Source organism: Pectinophora gossypiella, chromosome 26, assembly GCF_024362695.1.
Source record: "Pectinophora gossypiella chromosome 26, ilPecGoss1.1, whole genome shotgun sequence".
In the NCBI taxonomy this organism is placed as follows: Eukaryota; Metazoa; Arthropoda; class Insecta; order Lepidoptera; family Gelechiidae; genus Pectinophora; species Pectinophora gossypiella.
In genome coordinates, this window is record NC_065429.1 from 351248 (window position 1) to 374188 (window position 22941).

At 35.6% G+C, this 22941-nt stretch overlaps 1 protein-coding gene across 3 annotated transcripts in view; it reads left to right on the forward strand.

Moving 5' to 3' along the window:
• The window catches only part of LOC126378351 (phosphatidylinositol 4-phosphate 5-kinase type-1 alpha), an 80134-nt gene that overhangs the window by 50957 nt on the left and 6236 nt on the right, over nucleotides 1-22941 (forward strand). For 2 of the 3 annotated variants that reach the window (XM_050026623.1, XM_050026624.1), the window contains 4 exons: nucleotides 8432-8651; nucleotides 9198-9292; nucleotides 10233-10354; nucleotides 20347-20507. In XM_050026623.1, the coding sequence (XP_049882580.1) occupies nucleotides 8432-8651; nucleotides 9198-9292; nucleotides 10233-10354; nucleotides 20347-20439 (530 nt within the window). In that variant the 3' untranslated portion in view covers nucleotides 20440-20507. Of the gene's footprint in view, nucleotides 1-8431; nucleotides 8652-9197; nucleotides 9293-10232; nucleotides 10355-20346; nucleotides 20508-22941 lie in introns of those variants that run through there. The other variant, XM_050026625.1, reaches the window with a different exon arrangement.

Genomic DNA, 22941 nt, shown 5'->3' on the forward strand with positions numbered 1-22941 from the left:
CGGTAAATATAACATTTCTGTTCTCGTAAACACATTGTACTTTGGTCCACATTATACAAGAAGGTCCTAGCTTAATAAATTATAATTTGTAATACTATGCAGTCAAGTAATACTAACAATTTCCAGCAAAATATAAGTTTTTCTGTTATTTAGTCTTATCGAAATTTCCTTTTTTTTATTTTCCCCAAAAATGAAAACCGACTGCAAAAATGAACAAAAGCAGTTCGATACGAAACAAGAGAGGATGATCGGCTTCCATCCTATTCCAGTAAATAATTAGTCACATTGTAATTATATTTATAAATCATCCAAGTAAAAAATTGAAGTATTGAATAGTTGTTTTTACTAAATATCAATTAATTCAAAACACAAAACATGCAATATAATAATACTACTTGAATACATAATTCAGCAACACGCCTCATCCGAAATACAAAACACTGAAAATTATTAAATCCATCGTTAGTTTCGTCCATTTTTTTACTTATACTCACCCATGCATTGCATAACAACATCCTTGATTTGAGAACCCCGGAAACACACGCACCAACCTCTATTACGATGGCTGTTGATAACCAATCACAGCGCTTGTCGCAATGAAGCGCGTCACGGAATCGCTACTGATTGGTTTTATGAATTTACGACCTTTTAGAATGTCGTGGGGCCAATATTTCGCCGGCGTTTGTTCATAATTACTCTTCCTGACTTATTATTTATTCGTAGATTATAATGAAAAAATATTAAAAAAAAGAAAGAACAAAACATGAATCCGTACTGGGCCCGCGTGATGGTATAAGCCCGATCTCCCTATCCATCCATAGGGAAGGCCCGTGCCCCAGCAGAGAGGACGTTAATGGGCTGATGATGATGGAACTATTTGCAATCTCCGTTTCTCCACTCCGGTGCCTCGCTCTGCGCCGTTGGACAGGCAGCCGAAAGTTCTATGGGAAAAATACACCTCTTTAAGATTCAATAGGCTTTAACTTTATGGGGTTTTCAACAACACAAATTTAAGTATTTTTCTTCAAAGATATAATGCTTAAAACACTCATATTTAAAACGTATGTGTATTTCGTGTTGATTTTTTTTTTAGTGTTGTATGTCTCGAAATTTACTCGCTTTAATTTATATGCAAAGCCAGTTTTGACTTGCTTTATTGTAAAAGGCTGCCTGATGAAAATCACAGTTACTCCAAAAAATGTTTATAATTAAGTTAAACTAACGATTCGCTGTGATGGCGGTTTTGACAGGGTATTCTCCGTGCTACTTTTTTAGACCAAAATAGGGCAGTGGTTTCCCTCTTGCCTTCCGCAGTACTCTGTCTGACACGAGTGGGATGGCGCCCAGAGTTGTCTATTTCAAAACCTTACTAGGACTCCTGTCCTTCGCCTCTGAATAATACCGACAGTTACTGCTGCAGTTAGTCCTTTGATGTTGTTAATAATTATTACGAATGTTGATGAGCGGGGCAAAGGACGAAACGGCCATCATAGCGAGCCGCCAGTTTAACATCTATTCTAGAATGTTTAAGGTAATTTTTTATTGAACTGAGCTACAGTTGAATGTTATCGCTTTGTATGTAAAAATAAATATGTTCCTTAGGTACGGTCACGAGCATTAATATGTATACACTTTGGTACCATGTCACATTAACTTTTTTGACAAATTGAACTGTAAGTCTCACTAAATGTCAAATATGTTAGTGTGATAGGAGTCCTAAAGTGGGTACATTATATTGCTCATGACTGTACGTAGCAAAATTTCGTGACCAAATTGTATATAAAGTTGTAATAAATGTGGATTTTCATCTATTTGTCTTGTTTTATTTACTAGTTGGCCAAAATCGATATTACTGCACAGAATATACAGGTTGTGAGAAGCTGCAGTAGTTTTAGGCGGATGAGACGTTCGTTATGTAATAAATGACGATTCAAAGTGTAACTATGTTACCTACTGAATAAAGATATTTTTGAATTTGAATAAACGTTGCAAATGTTATTTATAACCAGATATTTCACGCCTATTTACTCCTTGAACAACATAAGCTCACGCCTATATCTCTAGCATATCATCATCATTGGCCTTATACGTCTGCTTCAGACGATTTATGACGTCACTGCCTCGAAGAAATGCACTTTCTTTCATGGCTGTGCAAGCCAATCCTAGAGCGGCAAACTAATAAATAATAGTAAAAAATGTTTTTATTTGCAATATATGCATTTAACACATTGTAGTCATGAGCCATATCGTTTACCCACTTTAGAACCCTGTCGCACTATCATATTTGACATTTAATGAAACCTACAGTTTAATTTGTCAAAAAAGTTAATGTGACATGGGTTCAAAGTATACGTACTCGTGACCGTACAGGGTGTTAGTGACGCCATAATGAATACTAAGGATGATTCAGCTCATGATCTGAGTTGATATCGATTGGAATTTTCTGTCGCAAAAGTAAAGAACTAAAAATAGGCACTTAATTAAAAAACACAACATTTTTTATGAATTTTCCGACAAGAAATTCCAACTATTTTCTAAAATAATAACAGTTAAGGTAAAAACAATGGCTGAGAAGTGAGATTAGAAACTTCTCAACATCACGGATTTCTCGCTTCATTATTTTCAAAAGCAATTCAATGTATTAACACAAAAACATTTATTGGATCATTTCCACCGTTATAGCAACGCACTATATTTTCTTAGTTCGCCATTCTTATAATTTATGTCTTTCGAACTAACATTGGTCCTGATTCTCGCAGACGCCTCCTAATTTTATTTTAAGTTATACCTGTCAAAAGGAAAGGGACGGATGATTGACAGCTGTTAATTGTAAAATGAATGAATGAATATTAATAGGCGAATCAAATGCGTCTCGCTGGCATGCAACTCGTTTGACGTGTGCTGTCTGACTTTTATTCTGTCGGGTTATAAGTCAATGTAAAATTTTGAAAGGAGCGTTTAAATTTTCATCTCAAAATTGAGATGTGCTCCATAAATTTTATGCCTGTTGAATACCCGTCTCTCCTTTTCAGCGGATAAGAAAATGACAGGTATATCTTAAAATATATTTAAATGCTGTGTACTGGAATGATCGCCATTGTAACGTAGTTTAATAATTTAAAATAAAACATTTTCATGCTGCTTTGGAATAACAGCGGCCAGTTCAAGTGGAGTGGCGGCAAAAGCAGGTGAGACTAACTATCATACAATGTACATTTTACATTTGTATAACATTTATTATGCGTATATTTTATATATAACATTTATTAAACCCAAGAAATGAATGCTTCATAATATCACGCCTGTATTCCCGAAGGAGTACGCAGAGATGTATAGTATATATACCCACTCCTCGTCAGCTATGTTAAGTCCCGTGTAATAGGGCACATATTCTGGAAACGACGTGATCAATTATTCATGATTCAAACATGAATTCAAAGTTAAAGCACATAATAACGGGTTCTTACCGCGTTTAAATGGGGATATGAGACTCCCGATTATGAGAGAATTAAACGCGGTAAGAACCCGTTATTATGTGCTTTAATTATGATAATAACCGCGTAAACTTAAAACAATGTATGAATTCAAAGGTTTACAGCCCGAGCTGGGATTGGAAACCGTGACAGAAATGCTTCGAGTTTTTTAAATGATTTGCTTATCTCCTTGTTACGCTTGCTGTTTTGATTTAAAAAAAAAATATTCACATAAAGCGATTTCTATTGAGAATATTACCATGGGCGATACAGATCGCTTATTAACGTGACAATGACAATAGCCTGTAGGAAATTTATGAAACAAAAAACCTGCAGACATCTAAATTTTATTTTAAGTTATACCTGTAATTTTCTTATCCGCCGAAAAGGAAAGGGACGGATGATTGACAACTGTTAATTTTAAAATGAATGTATAACCCGGGCGAATAAAATAGGCATCTCACTCATATGTAACTTGTTTGTTGTCAACTTCATTCTGTCCGGTTATTGACCAATATACAATTTTGGAAGGGGTTTTTTTTTAAATTTCTGCCTAAAATTGACGTGTGTTCCATAACTTTTATGCTTACCCGTCCCTTTCTTTTTCAGCGGATAAGAAAATGACAAGTATAACTTAAAATAAAATTAGGTGGTGTGTACAGGAATCAGCACCATTATAATATGATACTTATAATGTAATATAAATTGTCATACAGTAAACTTATTGCCGTCTACATCTTCCGTTCCATGCTGCTCGAACTATCGGATCTTTATATTGGGTGATAACTTCATTTTTTTTACACTTCCCCTGCATGTTATTACTTTAAAATGTATAATTTATATTTATAATAACTTCACTTTTATATTTATAATACTTACATTTATATTTCCAACACTTTCCTAACACTGAATTGCACCAACACGATTCGTTTTTCCCCCGTCAAGCTCAATCGAAAAAATTTATATATAAACATGCTATTTTGGACATATGAACACAATGTCGCTCAAATTTTCTTTTGTAACCTATGCAATACACGTGCCAAACACTTTTAAAAATAAAATAAAAACGTCTTTACAAACTCGTTGTTTCCTTGTGCAGTATCTTTGACGGACGTTACCGCTCATATGACCCCTACATCAGTAACGTCACCTGTCACGTCATCGGCTAAAATAATCGATGCGACGCCAAAGGCCGCGACGTCAGAGCCCGACGTGGCTTTCCCCGCAGTTTTGAAGGGGTCTAAGCAAAGAGTCCCGCCCCCCGTGCCTCCGCGGGGGTCTCCGAAAACAAAACGCGGAGGCGCTAACTCGCAGTCCACCATCGACAAAGGTGAATATGCAATTAACGTATCAACTAACGACATTCCACCCCAAACGCCTATAACGAGTAGTGACGACGATTTTGTCTTCTATGGCCATGATTTTAAGTTCCAAGAACCCGTTGCATGCCGACTCCCGCCGTCCATTTCCGATCATTCTGTCAAAATAACCAAACTCGTTGCATCTAACTCCTTTCTTGGTTTCGTTGATGAAGCTGACAGTATCACTGAACGTTCTTACCCTGGAAAAGATTTGATAGCACAGACATCTATGATGTCGAAGTTTAATGTAGACAATGCTATCAGAGAACATTTAGATTCGGGAGAATACAATGACACGTCCTTTACCGAGTCAAGTAGCGAAGAGAAGATCGTCATACATGAGATAAAAGATGATGATGTTATTGAAGAAAGAGGGAGACAGTCGAAAAGTCCCTCGCAGTTTATAAAAGGCGTTGTTAGCTCGATTGGTGGAAAGCTGTCAATAAGATCGCCAGCTAAAGCCAGTACTTCAGATGAAAGAGCTAGCGTGCACAACGTCAAGTCATCAGATCTGATATCAGCGGCCAAAACCCTAAGGAAGACAGTTAAGTCTGAAAATATACAGAAGGACTTAGAAAGAGAAGCTGCTGAAGGTAAAGACAAAAATGGCTCCAAACCAGGGATCATGTCTGGATTAACAAAGAAGTTGAACTTCAATCAATCTAAAAGAGACAAAAATCGTTCTCAAGACAAGAAACCGAAGCCAAAGATTCAAATTAAGACATACAGTGAGGAGCATTCTAAAGGTTTGTCAAAAGATGAGGTCGTGTGCCATAAAAAAGCGAAAACTAAGATAGACATGTTCCAAAAGCACATTTGGAAGGTTCAGTCTGATTCCGAGTCCAGCTCGAGACGGAGCTCCATATCATCATCGCAAGATAGCCAGAAGTCACAAAAGATAGCATTAACTAAACAGGTTTTAGTGAAAGAAACAAAGAAAATCTTCGAACCTATAGCCTTTGCACATGGCAACACAAGTTCTTCAGACAGAAATTACACAATGAAAACAACTGAAATGAAACCTGTAGTGTCAAAATCTATTAGCGGCAATGTACATGAGAAAATTAAGAGGTTTTCCGAAGCAACCGCTTCGGATGGACCTAAGAAGGCGCCCAGACAGAAGAAGAGGAGCTTTAAGAAAAGATCGGAGAAGCGAAAGATTTACAAGATGAAAAAAGACATAGAAGAAGTACTTTAGAGACAATCAGAAAGGAAAATGAGAAAAAGATAATTAGAGAAGCAGAAAAGGTTGAGAAAAGACAATAAAAGAATTTGAGAAAGACAAGGGAGATGTTTATAAACCGTATTTTAGAAGTCTTTAAGCAACTGAGTTGTCTAACGATAAAACTTGTAACAAAGTTCAGGGCGTATTGGTTGAAGGCAAATGAAAAAGAAAAATATTTATTGTAAAGATAATTAGACATAGTTAACAAGTATTAGTTAGTAGCCGTGGTATAGCTTATAGCCGTGGTATAGCTTATGTGTCTTGTAGAATGTGCTGTGATTTTGTTAAGTAGACATTTATAAAAGGTCGCAGAAACATCGAATAACTTACAAGTTCAAGGAAAGTATAAAATGAAAATATTTCACGTTTCATTTGTTAAAAAATGCAATGCAATGTCAGTTAAGGAATATTTCAATTACAAAATTAGCCTTTTAAAAAATACATTTATCTAGGGACATAGACTGACAGTTACCGCGCACGCCTGCAATCTCCCTATTGGACTGGGCAGAACTGTTAAATATAACAAGACCATGGTACAACAAAACAAAGTACTTATGCTCAAAAGTGACAGCTAAAATTTCAAGGACGTCATCTTACCCTATGTTGCCATTTTGTAAAAAGTGAATTACCCACGGCTAATGTTTTTAATTTACTTTGCACGGCAATTTCTTAACTTTTAGTAAACGATTTACTTAGTTTTAACGATTTTTATATATGTGACAAGTTATAGTAATTAAATGCGTTAGTCTGTAATTCGATTAATTTTCAATAATATAGTTAATGGTAACACTCATAACACTTACGTCATCAAACGGCTAGCAATGGCGGCTTTTCATAGGAATGAGCATAGGTTTTGTTGTACCGTGGATATGACGATTTACATACATAAGTTATATGATGTTTTTGTAACTAAAAAAGGTATAACTGCCATTTTGAGCATTTTTTGCTTAATATTAGTTTTTTAATTTTGTTGTTTGTTTGAAATAAAGATCCTTAAATAGTAATTCATAATTTGTTTTACCAATGCTTTTTTGCGTATCCCTGCACATTTCATAATAGTTTTAATTAACATAGTAATTTAGGTATTTCATAGATATTTATTTCATATTATTCTCATTTTGTGTTATTTATTCTTAATTCGTTTTAGGGACTACTTGCAACAGTGTTCCTTTTTTAAATATTCAAATAATTAAAAAAACAAATGATGGTTTTTAGTTCGGTTCGGCGGCCATATTAGGTGAGGTGTCATTTTATGTTTTACAAAAACAAAAAAAAATGTTTTATGTTACTATGCGTTTTATGATACCTTCTAAGCTTGTCATAAATCAGTTTTATGTTACTAAATGCATATAATAGTATTTTATGCAACAGTTGTATAAGAAGGGTCAAAAAATGCGAGTGGCGTGAGTTGCGATGTGAGCCTTGGCGAACATCGCAATAAGAGACGCCACGAGCATTTTTTGACCTAGTTATACAACGTTGCATACAATACTTTTTCTACGACGACGTAATTTTAAACGAAACAAAAAATTTCCAATTTATTTTCCAACGCGCGGGAAAATGGCGGCAAATGTATACTTTTTTTTTATAGTATATCTATGGCACCAAACAAAGTAAAGGTGCCAGTTTCCAGGTCAAAAAAAAAAAAAAAACAACAACAATGCTTTTTTGGCGACATTATAGTACAGTTACACTTTGTAAACAATGCTTTTATAGGCCATAGAGCGTAAACTTTTTCAAAGAGTTTAATTATGTATGTACTTATATTAGACTTTTTGGTTATTTAAATGCCAGATTAAAGTAGAGGAGTAGAAAAAACAGATTTAAAACACTTTTGCATCTAGTCCGTTCCTTTTGTATATTCCTAGTTCATGAATTTTCCCTGTCTTTACCTATTCATTATTTTTGAAGTAATCATGTGGGCAGATACCTCTATTTCTTCACCTATGGGAGACAAGGCGTAGGTAATCGGGTTGTGTCAATTTTCTTTTTATATAATAAAGAGATATTACTATCCAGCGTCATCTACATCTGGTAAAAGGTTTACGTACTTTATTGCGAAAAAAGCTTTATCTATATGTTCGTCATGTTTTGAGTGAATAGAGTTGTTATTGAAAGTAAACATAAGATAAACAGTCTATTCCGTTCCACTGCCGGGTACGGGCCTCTTCTCAATCAACCAGAGGAGGTATGGAGCATACTCCACCACGCTGCTCCGCCGCGGGTTGCTGGATATGTTACCTTTAACGAGACCTTTTAATATTAACGATGACTTAGTTGAACACAGCGCCATCTACGCCTTGCCTCCCGCCGCCCTAGCGCCACCTATCGAGCGCCCCTGCTAGTCCGGTAGTAACGCTAGCCCCCCACAGCCGCAGCGCCGCTCTCGTGTTGCTCGACGCCTCCGCCCCCGTTCGAGGAGGCGCCGCCGCCGCGGACCAGCCGGACCAACTCGTCGTCGACCACGTCGTCTTCGGCGTCGGGACGGCGTCGCGGCGCGTCGTCGGCTGCTAGCGTCGTGACGACGTCGTCTGCGTCGTCGCTCGCATTGACGCCTGCCGCGTTGAGCGGGGCGAGGAGTACTGACGCTAGGTTTGTATTTTTATTTATGGCTTAAAGGTTTATTTTTAATATTAATCTGACATTTATCTGGCAACACAGGAGACAAAGGATGAACGAAGTAGGGGATTAAAAAGGCCACATTGAAGCAACTCACCTAAAAAGCAATATTGCTATTTGACATTTATTGCCCATTTTGGTTGTTTTTTTAGGCACCTCCGGTTGATTGAGGGAGGCTTGTGCCCACCAGTGGGACGTATATAGGCTGTATGTCAAATCAAATCAATTTATTTGCGAGAACACATAAAATACAAAATGGCGGTAAAATAATTGACATAGGTAACAATGTTGTGATGTGTTCGGCCTGCATGCAAATATTAAAAATGGTACCTACATTGAAAAGAAGATTATTGAAAATTACGTATACTTATTACAAAATAAAATTATTTTTGTTTAAAATATTCTTTCAAATTATAATAACATTTGTTCATAAGCAATTTTGTTTGGTGTATGTATGTTATGTATTTGTGTATAGGCTATAAATTATGTATTAAATGCAGTATACAATGTTATTTCCAGCGTGTGCTGGACGCCGCCCGCGTCGGTGGAGGGCTCCACGCCCACCTGGACGGAAGGCACGCCCAGCTTCACCGAGTCCAGTAGCAGTGAACAAGGTAATGGTCTATACGACGTAAGATGAAATAAGATAAAAAAATCTAGTACTTAAAGACTCACGCACTTGATATATTAAACTATTTTTAAATTTTAACAGGTCGATACGTGAATATTACATAGTAAATCAATTACCTAATTAGGTAATTAGCTTTATTTAACAAAATACCTGATTGATTTTACCTCATTTAACATTTAACCACACGTCCGCCGAGATATCAGACACAAAAGATTTTACATTGTGTCTGTTAGCTACGAGATCTGCGTTTAGGCGTTCGAAGTTAATCAAACATTTAAACGAGAAGGTTAAAAGACGTTGACAGCGCCATATATATTTTTATTAAGGTCCTTCATTAAACAAACACATTTTTTATTTGAGGTACACACACACACATACACACACACACATACACACTACACACACATACACACTACACACACTTTTTATACACACATTTCCTTGCGTATACACACATTTTTGCCCATTGTCTTTTATTAAAACTGATTCTAAAATGTGATATAGAAACGGTTTTTCCGGCGTATGCTATGTGACAATATTCAAAATTCACAATATCTTAAATATGGAGCCGTGGTAGCCCAGTTGGTTGAACGCTTCCCTCTTTGAGGCCGCAGGTTCAAATCCAACACAGGCCTTAACCAATAATTGTCGAATTTATTTTCGAATTCATGTTTTCATAAATGATTATCACGTGCTCAGTTGTGAAGGAAAATATCGCGAGGAAACCCCCATTCGAGAGAAATGCATTTTCGGAGGTATGTGACCTAACCTGTATTGGGCTGGTTTTCCCTTCGCAGGTTAGGTCAGACAGGCAGTCGCTTCTGTAAAAAACCGGACCTGTCAAATCTTCAGGTTAGGTAAGCGGACCCTGTGAAAAACGGGATGATGCTAGGGAGATGATGACAATGTTTTAAATATGTTAGGCTACCCCATGACGCCGGCGCGCGGCGCCACCCCGGCCGACGGGCGCCGCTCACCGCGGCCGCCGCCACCACCCGCGCGGGTCGCTCCGCCCACCACCATCAACTGCCTCACCAGCGAAGTGGTAAGTCTTTTCAATATAACTCTTACACCATCATGTTACCTCTAGTTTTATTAGGGAATATTACTTTTTAATCCATTCGACTTTGCGCCATGACACTTATAAGTTATACGTATAGAAACACGAAACCAAGTCACTTCGCGTTTTAATTTGTCTCACTCAAACTGAGCACGAAACGCACGAGTGTGAGCAGGATAGCTATATTTTGACTTGTTTTCATGATCAGAGTGTAGTGTAGTTTTGTCTCTTTCTAACATTACGGTGGGTTGGTCGATGCTGGTGCTAACATTTTGCAAGTAATGCCACTTATAAGCTTGGCAATGGACGGTACAAAATTGTTTCGAATATACATATATTAATGGTATATTATGGAAAAAATGGCTATAGATGGTATATTATAGGCATTTTATTTTTACAAAAGAAAAATTTAGAATGGAACAGTCAAAATGACAAATGACTAAAAAAATTAATAAAAAAAAGCAAATTGAAAATAAATTAAATAAAAAGATCTATTGATTTGTTTTTTATTTTGATTTGGGTTCAATTTGGCCATTTTAGAGTCCCAGATCCTATACACATAATTTTGTATCGTCCATTCACGCGATATTGTATGTACTCATATGCCTATTTTATACTAACAAATGCATTTTTATAGATTTTCAGCATATCCCTACATTTATATTAATGCTGTATTTTTTTATTTCGGACGCTGCTTTATGGTGGGTTAAATACAAATACTAGATGCACTTAAAAGAAAGAGTTGAAAATGATTATAAATGATAAACATTGTATTGGATTTATACATATTTAATCGCTTGTTTTTATATCGTCACGGCTAGCTTTGTAGAATTGTTTTAGATGACGTCTTGTTGCTATGGGAAGGTTGGCAACAACCGGTTGCTAATACCGGTTATGGTATTAACATTTACCGGTTACAAAAACAATGCTCCCAAGCGTTATCCCGTTTTCCCGGGGTCCGCTTATTGAACCTGAAGATTTGACAGGTCCGGTTTTTTACAAAAGTGACTGTCTGACCTTCCAACCCGCAAAGGGAAACGTTTTTTTACCGGTCATAAAAAAAACGGTTATTTTATTAGCGGTAGTCAAAAAACGATTTCATCTACACCGATTGTTCGAATTTGGATGATAAAATGTAGAGGGTAAAATTGAAGACAAACTTTAAATATTAAAAACCGAGGGTCTAAACAGCCAAATTAAAAAGCAATATAGCAATTTGACATTTGCGCATATATAACAAAATGCGCAATGTTAACAAATGTCAAATACCAATATTGCTTTTTAGATGAACTTATTTGATGTGGCCTTTTTACACCCCCTATAGATATTGTTTCATAAAAAACAACTCTTTGCTTTAGTTTTTGAATTGGATTAGGATATCATATCGGTATCTTACGGTTCTTTTATAAATAAAATTAAATAAAAAATATTTACTTTCTGGTAAATTTATTTACTGATAAAATAGGGGAAAACGCCTTCCTTCCCATTTAATAAAGTAAATATTAATCAACGTTAAAATACACAAAATTGGGTGCTTCCATTTTAAGGAAAGCGTTGGAAAAGTTAGGCTTTTTTGTAATACGAAAAAGGACATTAAATAAAATGTAGCAATAATGTTTGCAAAATCGGTTTTTTAATCGATTTTACAAACTGTTTTTTTTTTATGTAATAAACATTTCTTTTTTTAAACGCGTATATTTGAACGCTAGTGTGGTCGAGTTATTTTGGAAATAGTTGCCAAATCGTGTTTGGTTTTCATCTTTTTAACTATAATTAATCAATTAAAATTTTAAAATGTAAAGGTTTATTTCATAGGTTTATCCCATTTAACACAGTTGGACAATCTTCCCATTTTCCACAGGGTCAGCTTACCTAACCTGAAGATTTGACAGGTCCAGTTTTTTACAGAAGCGACTGAAGGGAAAACACAGCTGGACTTTAATAAATTTAAATGTTCATTAATTTAGAATAACATAACATTTTAGTTACATAATTACATTTTACAAATTAAATAAATTAAACAGCTTTTATATGTCCCACTGCTGGGCACAGGTTTCCCCTCTTTTAACCGGAGGAGGTACGGAGCGTACTCTACTGCGGGTTGGTGAACATTTTTATTTAATTAAATTATATTACTTTACTTGGGGGAGGCCTATGCCCAGCAGTGGGCGTCGTACGGCTGATGACGACTTAAATTATCAAATATTTATCAAAAGGAATTTGTATGTATTGGTTTGTATTGATGGTAAACCTATGAAATAATCCTATTATGACCTGCAAATGTTTGTAGATCGCTGTCTATGACTGAATTTCATGACTGACATCATGCGATCAACCACAATCCATTTTCATCTAAGGACAAAACGAACAGGCGGGTTAAAAAGGCCACATCAAAGCAATTCTGTTAAAAAGCAATATTGCTATTTGACATTTGTTTGAACTGCTCACTTGTATATCCGCAAATGTCAAATTGCAATATTACTTTTTTTAGATGAATTGCTTCGATGTGGCTTTTTTAACCCCCTAGGATTGAAATCAAGAGTAGGTATTGATATGCCTATCGAGCTGATAATCTCATACGTATCAAAAAAAAGAGCATTGCCTAGATTTGATGACTTCGTAAAGACTAGGAGTTGGTGTGTCGTGCAAAATGTCATTACATTTGGAATCCTAACCTTATAATCATCGTAGTTAGTTGCGAATTTTGTGTAATATTACCAATATCTATAGGACATGATATTATCATTGTCACTGGAGGCAAAATTACGTAAAAAGTACGCCAAAACGCCATTTCGTTTTTTTTATTATATTTTTTTAACAATATATCAAATTTAGATGACGTCAGTGTAAGATTACATTGATTTTTATTTTATTTTTTCTTCTTTTCTATTTTATTTTTCTTGTATAAAATGTTGTTTCTCGTTTAAAGTATTAGCTCGCTGTATAAGCATATCATCTGGTGATCTGTAACACAGGCTTACGCCTATCACAGACACCAGTCTCTCGCCTGCTTTATTAATCTGTACCCGTATTCATTGGATATTGTACTCAAGTTCTAAGCTAGTGAGAGAAATAAACATTATTTTTTTTTTTTATTTTTTTTTTTTTTCATTTTCTAGCAATGCATAGCATAGATTGCTATTTTAAAAGATATTTTGGCGATTACGTAATTTTGACACCCGTCCCGACAAGCTCTGATCCCAAAGAGACCTGGTGACGGTCGGTTGACCGAGAACTGAAAACTCTCGGTATGTCATGGGAGCAAGCTTTGGAGACTGAAAAAGATCGCGAGGAATGGAATTCTGTTATTTGAACCCTACATCCCAACAGGGGATAAAGGGATTAGTAGAAGACGTAATTTTGCCTTTCTAGTGACGACAAAATGGCGCCACCAGCATCTCAGAAAAAATCTGAGAATCGAATACACGTGATATGGGTTTTGCGGCACTGACTCTTAATCAGAAAACAGGAACTCACTATCATGTCATTTTGCGTATTCTTTAAAAAATAATATCGATATAAACTATTTTGGATTGTCTTGAAATGGAAAAGTACCCAGATTTGGGTATTTTTATTAAGATACAGAAAAGCTTCAGCCACTCCCAACCTAACAGGGGGGTTAAAAAAGCCAAACCGAAGTAATTCGTCTAAAAAAACAACATTGCAATTTGATATTTAATTTGCGCTTAGACAACTAAGTGCGCAATGCAAACAAATGTCAAATAGCAATATTGCTTTTTTAGATGAATTACTTCTGTGGCCTTTTTGTCATCTTACTTTTGGATAATCGGGTGATCAGTCTGCAATGTCCTGAGCAAAACAGAGACCACAGAGTGACTTTTGTGGTATGTCCCCACCGGGTTTCGAACCCGGGACCTAAAGATCGTGACCCCAACGCTCAATTGTGGACCAAAGAGGCAGTTAAGTTACATTAAAAGGTCAATGAGGTGCGTGTTTTACATTTAACTATTGTCATTTTAATCAATCCCCCCCCCACGTACTTTGCGTCTGCGCATAAAACATTTCAATAATTCCATCGCAAGCAGTCCAAAATATTTACATCTCTTTTTAAACCATTGTGTCGTTTTTATAGTAGGTTCTTTAGTAACTAAAAAAAGTGTAAATTTTGTAAAAACTTTCTTATCGGTACCATACCATATCATTGATTTGCATAGTACAAAATTAATGATAAAAACCTTAGGTGGTTGTTAAAAAATGTACTTTTAAAATACACTTAGTTTTTGGTCAAAAAGAAAATTAATTTTCTGTCCAATAATAATGTTTCTAGATACACTATGCAAATAAATGTTGAAATGAAATGTAACATTAAAATGTTTAATCAAATGCGTACAGTCACGAGTACTAATATGTATACACTTTGATACCATGTCACATTAAACTTTTGACAAAATAAACCGTAAGTCTCATTAGATGTCAAATATGACAGTGCGACAGGGTTCTAAAGTGGGTACATGATATTACTCATGACTGTAAATTGACATAAATATATAAGAGATAACCACAGACCATAGAAACAAGGAAGATATAACCTCGGTACTCAATAACACAAGTCTGTATGTCGCCTGTCAACTCTACGTGGACCCGCCATTCGCCGTAGTAACACAAACGCTAGTTGCTGTGGTTGTGCGATAGCAAAGAAGCAAGGAATGATGTGGAAAGTTCTAGAATATGATCGCTGCCTTAGTAAAACATTTCGTGATATGCTTGTGCATATATTGTTTTAAGTTTACGCGGTTATTGGCCCCGATTCCTGCAGACACCGCCTAATTTTATTTTAAGTTATATCCGTCATTTTCATATCCGTCGAAAAGGAAAGGGATGGATGATTCACAGCTCTTAATTTTAGGAAGAATGAGTAAATGAATGAATAATCCGGGCGAATCAAAAGGTACGTCGCTGGTATGCAATCCGTTTGACGTGCTGTCTACTTAACTGTGTCGGGTTATTGACGGATGTAAAATTTTTAGACGGTTGGTTTAGATTTGTGCTTAAAATTGACGTGTGTTCCATAAATTTTATGCTTGTCGATTACCCGTCCCTTTCCTTTTCGGCGGATAAGAAAATGACAGATATAACTTAAAATAAAATTAGATGGTATTTACAGGAATTAGCACCATTATGATAATTAAAACACATAATAACGGGTTTTTACTGCGTTTACCCGCGAGGAGCTCGGTGGCGCAGCGGTAAACGCGCTCGGTCTGCGGTTGTTGAAGTAAAGCAACTTTCGCAAAGGCCGGTCATAGGATGGGTGACCACAAAAAAAAAGTTTTCATCTCGACCTCCTCCGTGCTTCGGAAGGCACGTTAAGCCGTTGATCCCGGCTGCATTAGCAGTCGTTAATAACCATCAATCCGCACTGGGCCCGCGTGGTGGTTTAAGACCCGATCTCCCTATCCATCCATAGGGAATGCCCGTGCCCCAGCAGTGGAGACGTTAATGGGCTGATGATGATGACTGCGTTTAAAGCAGGGGGGTTAAGGGTACATCCCGTGATCATGGCACTTGCAACAGTGTCGAAATATCGGGAGTCTCATATCCCTTATTATGTGTTTTAATTATGCTTGTGCATATTGCGGTCTCTATAATAAGAACTCTGAGGAGATAACTCATGAACCCAAATCGAAAATACACGTTCTTCTTATCATGTGGGTTGTGAGGTGGAATACTAGCCTCATCAACCCTGGTATCAGATTTATGATTGAGCCGCCAAAGGCCCCTGACATGGCTCATGTAACTATTACTCACTTACACCAGTAAATACTAACCGGGACCAACGGCTTAACGTGCCTTCTGAAGCACGGATCATCTTACTTTCGGACAATCAGGTGATCAGCCTGTAATGTCCTAATCAAACTAGGGATCACAAAGTGATTTTTGTGATATGTCCCCATCGGGATTCGAACCCGAGGCCTCCGGATTGTGAGTCCAACGCTCAATTACTGGACTACAGAGACCGTGTCTACATTGATTGAATGTGATATGGAGCATACTCCACCATGCTACCCTTAAGTAGGTTGGCGAAGTAACACTTAAACTGACTCATTCGACTCTAGCCATAGAGGCAGCCAATCAGCGACACCAAACACTTCAGGTCCCCGATACCGACCCCGCCGGCGTGGTCGACGATTCCCCTCATTCAGCGCTTATCGCTATCGACCCACTAGGGTCGATTAATTCTTTCAAATATTTTTCCTCTCAGACGACGCCCTGAGCCGAGCCTCGCGCCCAACTGGGCACCCTCAGGCCTGTTGTCTTAAACGTTGTACCGGGTGAGAGCCTTCAGCGCTCCCCAATTGTCCGGCCAAGTAGTTAATGCCATCTGCGGCAAATCTACAATAAGTCACGGCCAAAAAAAAATGACTCATTCGAATGCTAGTTTTCCAAATTGACCCGACTTGGACTGGAATACGTTGAAACTTTGGCTTGTATCTAGCACACAGACTTACGCGTTATGTCACTTACTAGAATTCAAGGCAAGAGCGAATAGGCACTTTCTAGGTAAGCATATTCTACCCTCAACCAGATCCTCACTTACCATCAGGTAAGATTGTGGTCAAATACTTGCCTATCACATACATACATACATAAACAGCCTATATACGTCCCACTGCTGGGCACAGGCTTCCCCACAATCAACCGGAGGGGGTATGGAGAATACTCCACCACGCTGCTCCACTGCGGGTTGGTGAAGGTGTTTTTACGGCTAATAGCCGGGACCACCAGCTTAACGTGCCCTCCGAAGCACGGAATCATCTTACTTTTTCAGACAATCAGGTGATTCAAGCCTGAAAAGTCCTTACCAAACAAAGGACAGTCTCACAAAGTGATTTCGACTACGTCCCCATCTACTACTTGCCTATCATACTTGCCTATCACCAACAAAAAAATGCTAAAATCCTTTTTTCTATGACATTTTATATATTTATGACAATGTAACATGGTTCTATTAATATGTACTTATAAAAATGGTTGTCTTAACTGAAGCAATTGCTGTTCGCTAAATACTGATATTATACATATATAGTCCGCTTTGTGAGTGTTATTATATTATACAAACTGTATACTGTGATCTGTAAGTTATTTTTATCATAATTCCATTTATACTGTTCAGAGAAGAACTACAAGTAAATAAAGAAATATACATAAATTCCGTTTAGTTTCTAATAAGTTGGAATCGTTATTTTTCTCTGGATCTGCCTCATACAACAGGTCAAGTTAAAATGTCATAAAATGTCAGATGTACTTAAAAAAAAGCAAAAAATAAATAAATCATAAATAAATTTAAATAACAGAAAAGTGTTTTATGACTTTTATGAGGTATGACAGATTATTGTCATTTTTATTTACAAATTTCAAGCAGAACTAAACATCTGATTTAAAAAAAATGTTTTTGTACGTATTGAAAATGATTGCCATTTAAAAGTCCAATATTTATTTTAATATGAAAAATTAAATAAAGAGAGAGATAAAACATTTTTGCATTAATTTAGATGTTGTTATTGATGTTTTTGTTACTAGACCTTTTTCTATTGTTATAAATGGAATTAAAAATACTTACAGACCAACGAATAAAGTTATAAACTTTTTTGTAGGGGCAGCATATCGCAATGACTACGCATATCGTAAAATTTTTGAATATTATAATCTTTTTCATTTGAAAAATATTATATTTATGTTCATAAAATGTTAACAGTTTTAAATCTTTTTTTTCATAACTTTTTATTATCATGAAGTTTCAGTTTCGATCTAACTTCTATCTAATATCAGTGATATATATATTCTAATTCCTCGTGGCTTCCCTTCTATGATGTTTTTAATAAATTCGCCGTGTCTTATTAAGTGTCCAATCATGTTGCTTTCCTCATTAGTATCTCTTTTTCTCTAAAGGGGAAGACTAAAAAGAGCTTGTATGGAACAGATTAAAGAGAAGGCGACCGTCGTGTCTTATAAGGAAATGAAAGAACTGGCCTTTGATAGACAAGAATGGAGAATGCTACACCGACAGAAGCACATCACTAATTTAAGAGCCACGCTCTTTTCGGTGTAGCATTCTCCATGCTACAGAAAAAATACCTCAAAATATTTTTTTTTATCAGTATTATTTTGATATAATCGCTCCGTATTTTGTCGCAAGTGAAGTTTTGTGAAAATAATCGATAAAAGTTTGAATTTCCACAAAAAAAAGAAAAATGTATTTTTTTCAAAATGGTGCCCCTCCAAAGACATAGTAAGGTGTGTAAAAATTGTTTTGTTACGAGTACCCTCGTTGTTACGATATATCAATATTGTATATTATGTTGTTGTTAACTATTTAAGGCGATCGACATGTAGAATAAATATTTGAAGAAAAGCAGAGATTTTTATTGCCTGAGCAGCAACATTTCAGGTGATAGGTGTCATTTCGTTTAGCAATGTTCCCTTTAAACCTGTTTTAACTTTTTTTAATCTTAAAACTTCACTTTATTTTATTAATTTTTGAATGTTCAAATTCATAAGTTGCAACGATAGGACATCTCAAGTAGAATAGGGCGTCATGGTTTTTTTTATTTATTAATTTTTTTTTTTTTTAATTAATTTTTAATTTATAGATTTTTTTTTTATTTTTTTTTTTTTTTTTTAGAGCGTGGCTCTTAAATTGATGATGATGAATTAATTTTTAAAATAAGATGGGTTTGCTCTTGACTTCATTTTTCCACGAGGAGAAGAGATCGACTGTGGAACGAGATTACCCAGAAAATGCCTATTCACCCGTGATATAAAGGACCCCAGGTTTTGATTAAAATAAGACAAGTCTAAAAAATTACTTTACTAAGATAGATTATTGGGCTATATCTATACTAATTTATTTTTAATGGGTTTAAAGCTAAAAAGGAGAATGGGTTTTGCTCTACCTACTCGACATTCTCATCACGTGTTGCCCATTCTCCTTTAACTGTAATTTTAAGCATGCATCAACATTCCCAACATAATTCAACTAAAATCTAGTAGAATCTGCTTTAAGCTTACAAACATTGAATGGCTTTCGGAGGTAAGATTTTTTAAATTATTATAAATACACGCTCATGCTAGGTTTGTTATTTATCAAATTAAGCTTCCACTGAGCGTTGGTAACATTGATATTACAAAAATCTTGATTGGATGACAATAAATTATGAATCAATCAACGATATATCGTGCAACGGCTTAAGGTGCTTCGGAAGGCACGTTAATCCGTTGGTCCCGGCTGCATTAGCAGTCGTTAATAACCATCAATCCGCACTGGGCCCGCGTGGTGGTTTAAGGCCCGATCTCCCTATCCATCCATAGGGAAGGCCCGTGCCCCAGCAGTGGGGACGTTAATGGGCTGTTGATGATGAACGATATATAATTTAAGTTCCCGCTGTCGACAAAACTCAAAAAGATGAATACAGTCAATTCGATTTACCTTTTAATTCGGGACACAAATTTCCAAGTCCATTTAAAAATATTTGTATTGGTGCTGATTCTTGCAGACAACTACTTAATTTCAATTCAGTTTGACAGTTCACAAACTGTATCTCTGGCTTGCACTCCTCGTAAGTGAAGGACAACACTATTTTTAAAGCTGTCAGATTAAAATAAAATTAAGTGTTGCATGTTAGCGAGATGCCTATTTGATTCTCCCGGCTTATTCATTCATTTACTCATTAATTGTAAAATTAACAGCTGTCAATCATCTGTCCCTTTCCATTTCGGTGGATAAGAAAATGACAGGTATATTATTAACTAGGTGTGTACTGGAATCAACATCATTGTCTGCCAGAATCGGCACCACTGTGGGTCTATATAAACTATAAAACATAAACTTTCCTTGCAATCTGCAAGTTTTCGTACTACGCTCACGCAAGCACGCAGGCTGAGTTATGTCGACTTTTAGTTAACTTGAAAAGTGTTATACAATTGATATAATATTCAATATGCAATTTTCGTGGCAGGTGGAAATCACACATCTCACGTCGGAGACATCCAGCTTAACAATATCTTCTTATGAAGTGCAACAGCATATGAGGAGTGAAGAAAAATATTAATAAAAAGGTTTTTTAAGCCATCACATGCTATAAAATGGATCGACCAGAACTTCGCTTACCTAACTGACTGTCTGTTTGAGCTTCCAACTCGAAGGGAAATCGAACCCAATACAAGTTTAGTCACATACCTTCGAAACGCGTTTCTCGCATGTGGGTAATTTTTGCTGTTTTAACTGTGAAAAATAAAATTGAAAAGTTTCAAGAATCGAAAATGGCACGACCGATAATGTTGTTTTTTTTTATTTAATAATACCTTTTTTAAAATTGTATTTAAAATTGGACCTGGTAAGTGGCTGTGCAATACTGATAGGTCTTCTAGTAGATTTATAAACCAGTTTTCGGTCGATCCAATTTATAATGTGCTTGTTATATGCCTTAGGTGAAATTAAAAAATGAAGACTCTGTTTCAAGTAGTAAAAATTATGTCACATTCATTGAGTGACCTACTCGTATTGAACATCAATTAATTCTCTTCTTATTGTGTAGGTTATAAGGTGGATTACCACCTTCATCAAACCTGGTGTCAGAGTTATTATTGAGCCGCCAAAGACCCCTGACATGGCACCGTAACGGCTACATACTTACATTAGCAAGTAGTGACCGGGACCAACGGCTTAACGTGCCTTCCGAAGCACGGATCGTCTTACAAATCAATGAATCATTGAATAAATGATCAATGAATTGAGCTATCAAAAATAAATTAAAGCAATTACAACGTCTTCATTTTTTGGTTTTATCTAAGATTGACTTACACAAGAAGGTTTTGAAAATTACTGCAAAATTCAGAGAGGTTTGATCAAACTTATTACTTGACTTGCTCTCTCGTGAAGGATACGTATGGAAAATATGTTGTTTAATGATTTTTAATGAATCTCATTGTGAAATCCTTTAACTTTTAACAATTTTTTGAAGATTTTTGTCGAAATAAACTTATGATCAACTTATTAAAAGATCTACGAGACTCAAATACTCAATCCCAAAAAATATATATAAATAATATATATTCATGTATATATTTTTATTATATTTATATTCTAAAATGATATATAATGAATATATATCCCACAAAACACGCGTGACAAAAGTTTTGGGTTAACTTATTTATACATTTTGTGATTATGCCCGTCGACCTTTTAACAATTTGAGAGCTGAGTAGCTTAAATAAATAGTTTAAATTACATAAAAAAACGGTTGCTATATCGTTGCTTAGGAAACCACCGAAAATATATTAATCTCCTTTCGAAGGAACCTACTTGTTGAAATAATCTTTAAAATAGGTAGCTTTTCTACTTAATATATTATTATATTACGAAAAAAGAAACGTATCCGATACACACCTTGGAAATACGTATATATCGGTGCTTTACTTGAAAATTGTCAAATATTAATATAAAAAAACTAGACAAAAGAATTAAAAGGCCAGCTAGAACACCAATAACGATCTTCCTGTAAATGAGCCAAAAATATTATCATATAATATAATAATAGCAGTTTGAAGTTGGTAATATGTGAAGTATTACTGCTTATTCAATGACAATGGTTATAAGTTTGGAAAAATATTATTATAGCGTACACAGATAACATAAAAATATTATATTTTATGAAAGTATGTTTTTACCACATCTGAAAATTAATTGCCATTTTTTTAAATCTAAATATGAAATTGAAAATACTTAAAAATATATATATGATTGAATCTACAAATTAAGATGAAATGGCATAAACTTATCGGATACTTAGTTACCGTTAGAATAATATTATTATTTTAATTGGTAATATAATTGCAGCTATCATAAGTAAATCAGTATATTTCTTTTTGTTTTTTTTTAAACATAGACTGAATTAGATCTGAAAAAATATTTTTTCCGACAAGATCGAATAGAAATGTGTATTCAGAGCGTATATTTGTGTTAGTTGTAAAGCTTAATAAATTATTGTGCTTGGTTTATTATTGTAAGATAATATAATTTATGAAGCAATATCCTTGCCATGTAGATTAAGAGCTGTTGATGTTTTATGGTTAACAAGAAAGTAAAAAGGTGGACTTTTGGAAAATGTTATTTTTTGAAGATAGCGGCCCTATTTTTTTAAATAGAATTTTGGTTACTTTTTTGAAAAGCGCCTTGTTCAGGTACCCGGACCTCAGTTTCTTAACCTCTTTAACAATTTCAAGAACAGAACGTCTAATGACGTTCCGGTGTCATACTATCTGTTATGATTCATAACACCATCAATGACCCATGGTCTCTGCCCGTGAAAGGGTTAAGATGGAAAATAGTGTCAAGAACATCTTATCTTATCTAGCCTGAGGTGTCCCACTGCTGGGCAAAGGCCCCCCTCCATTTCTTCCAGGATTCTCTCTCCAGTGCTTCCTCCGGCTAGTCGTCCAGAAAACCATCCAAGCCAAGAACATACCCATTTGAATTGAAAAAAAAAAAAACTATCGTTAAAATATATTCGCGCGAAAAATTACGCCATTTTTTTTTTGAGTGTCGTAACGAC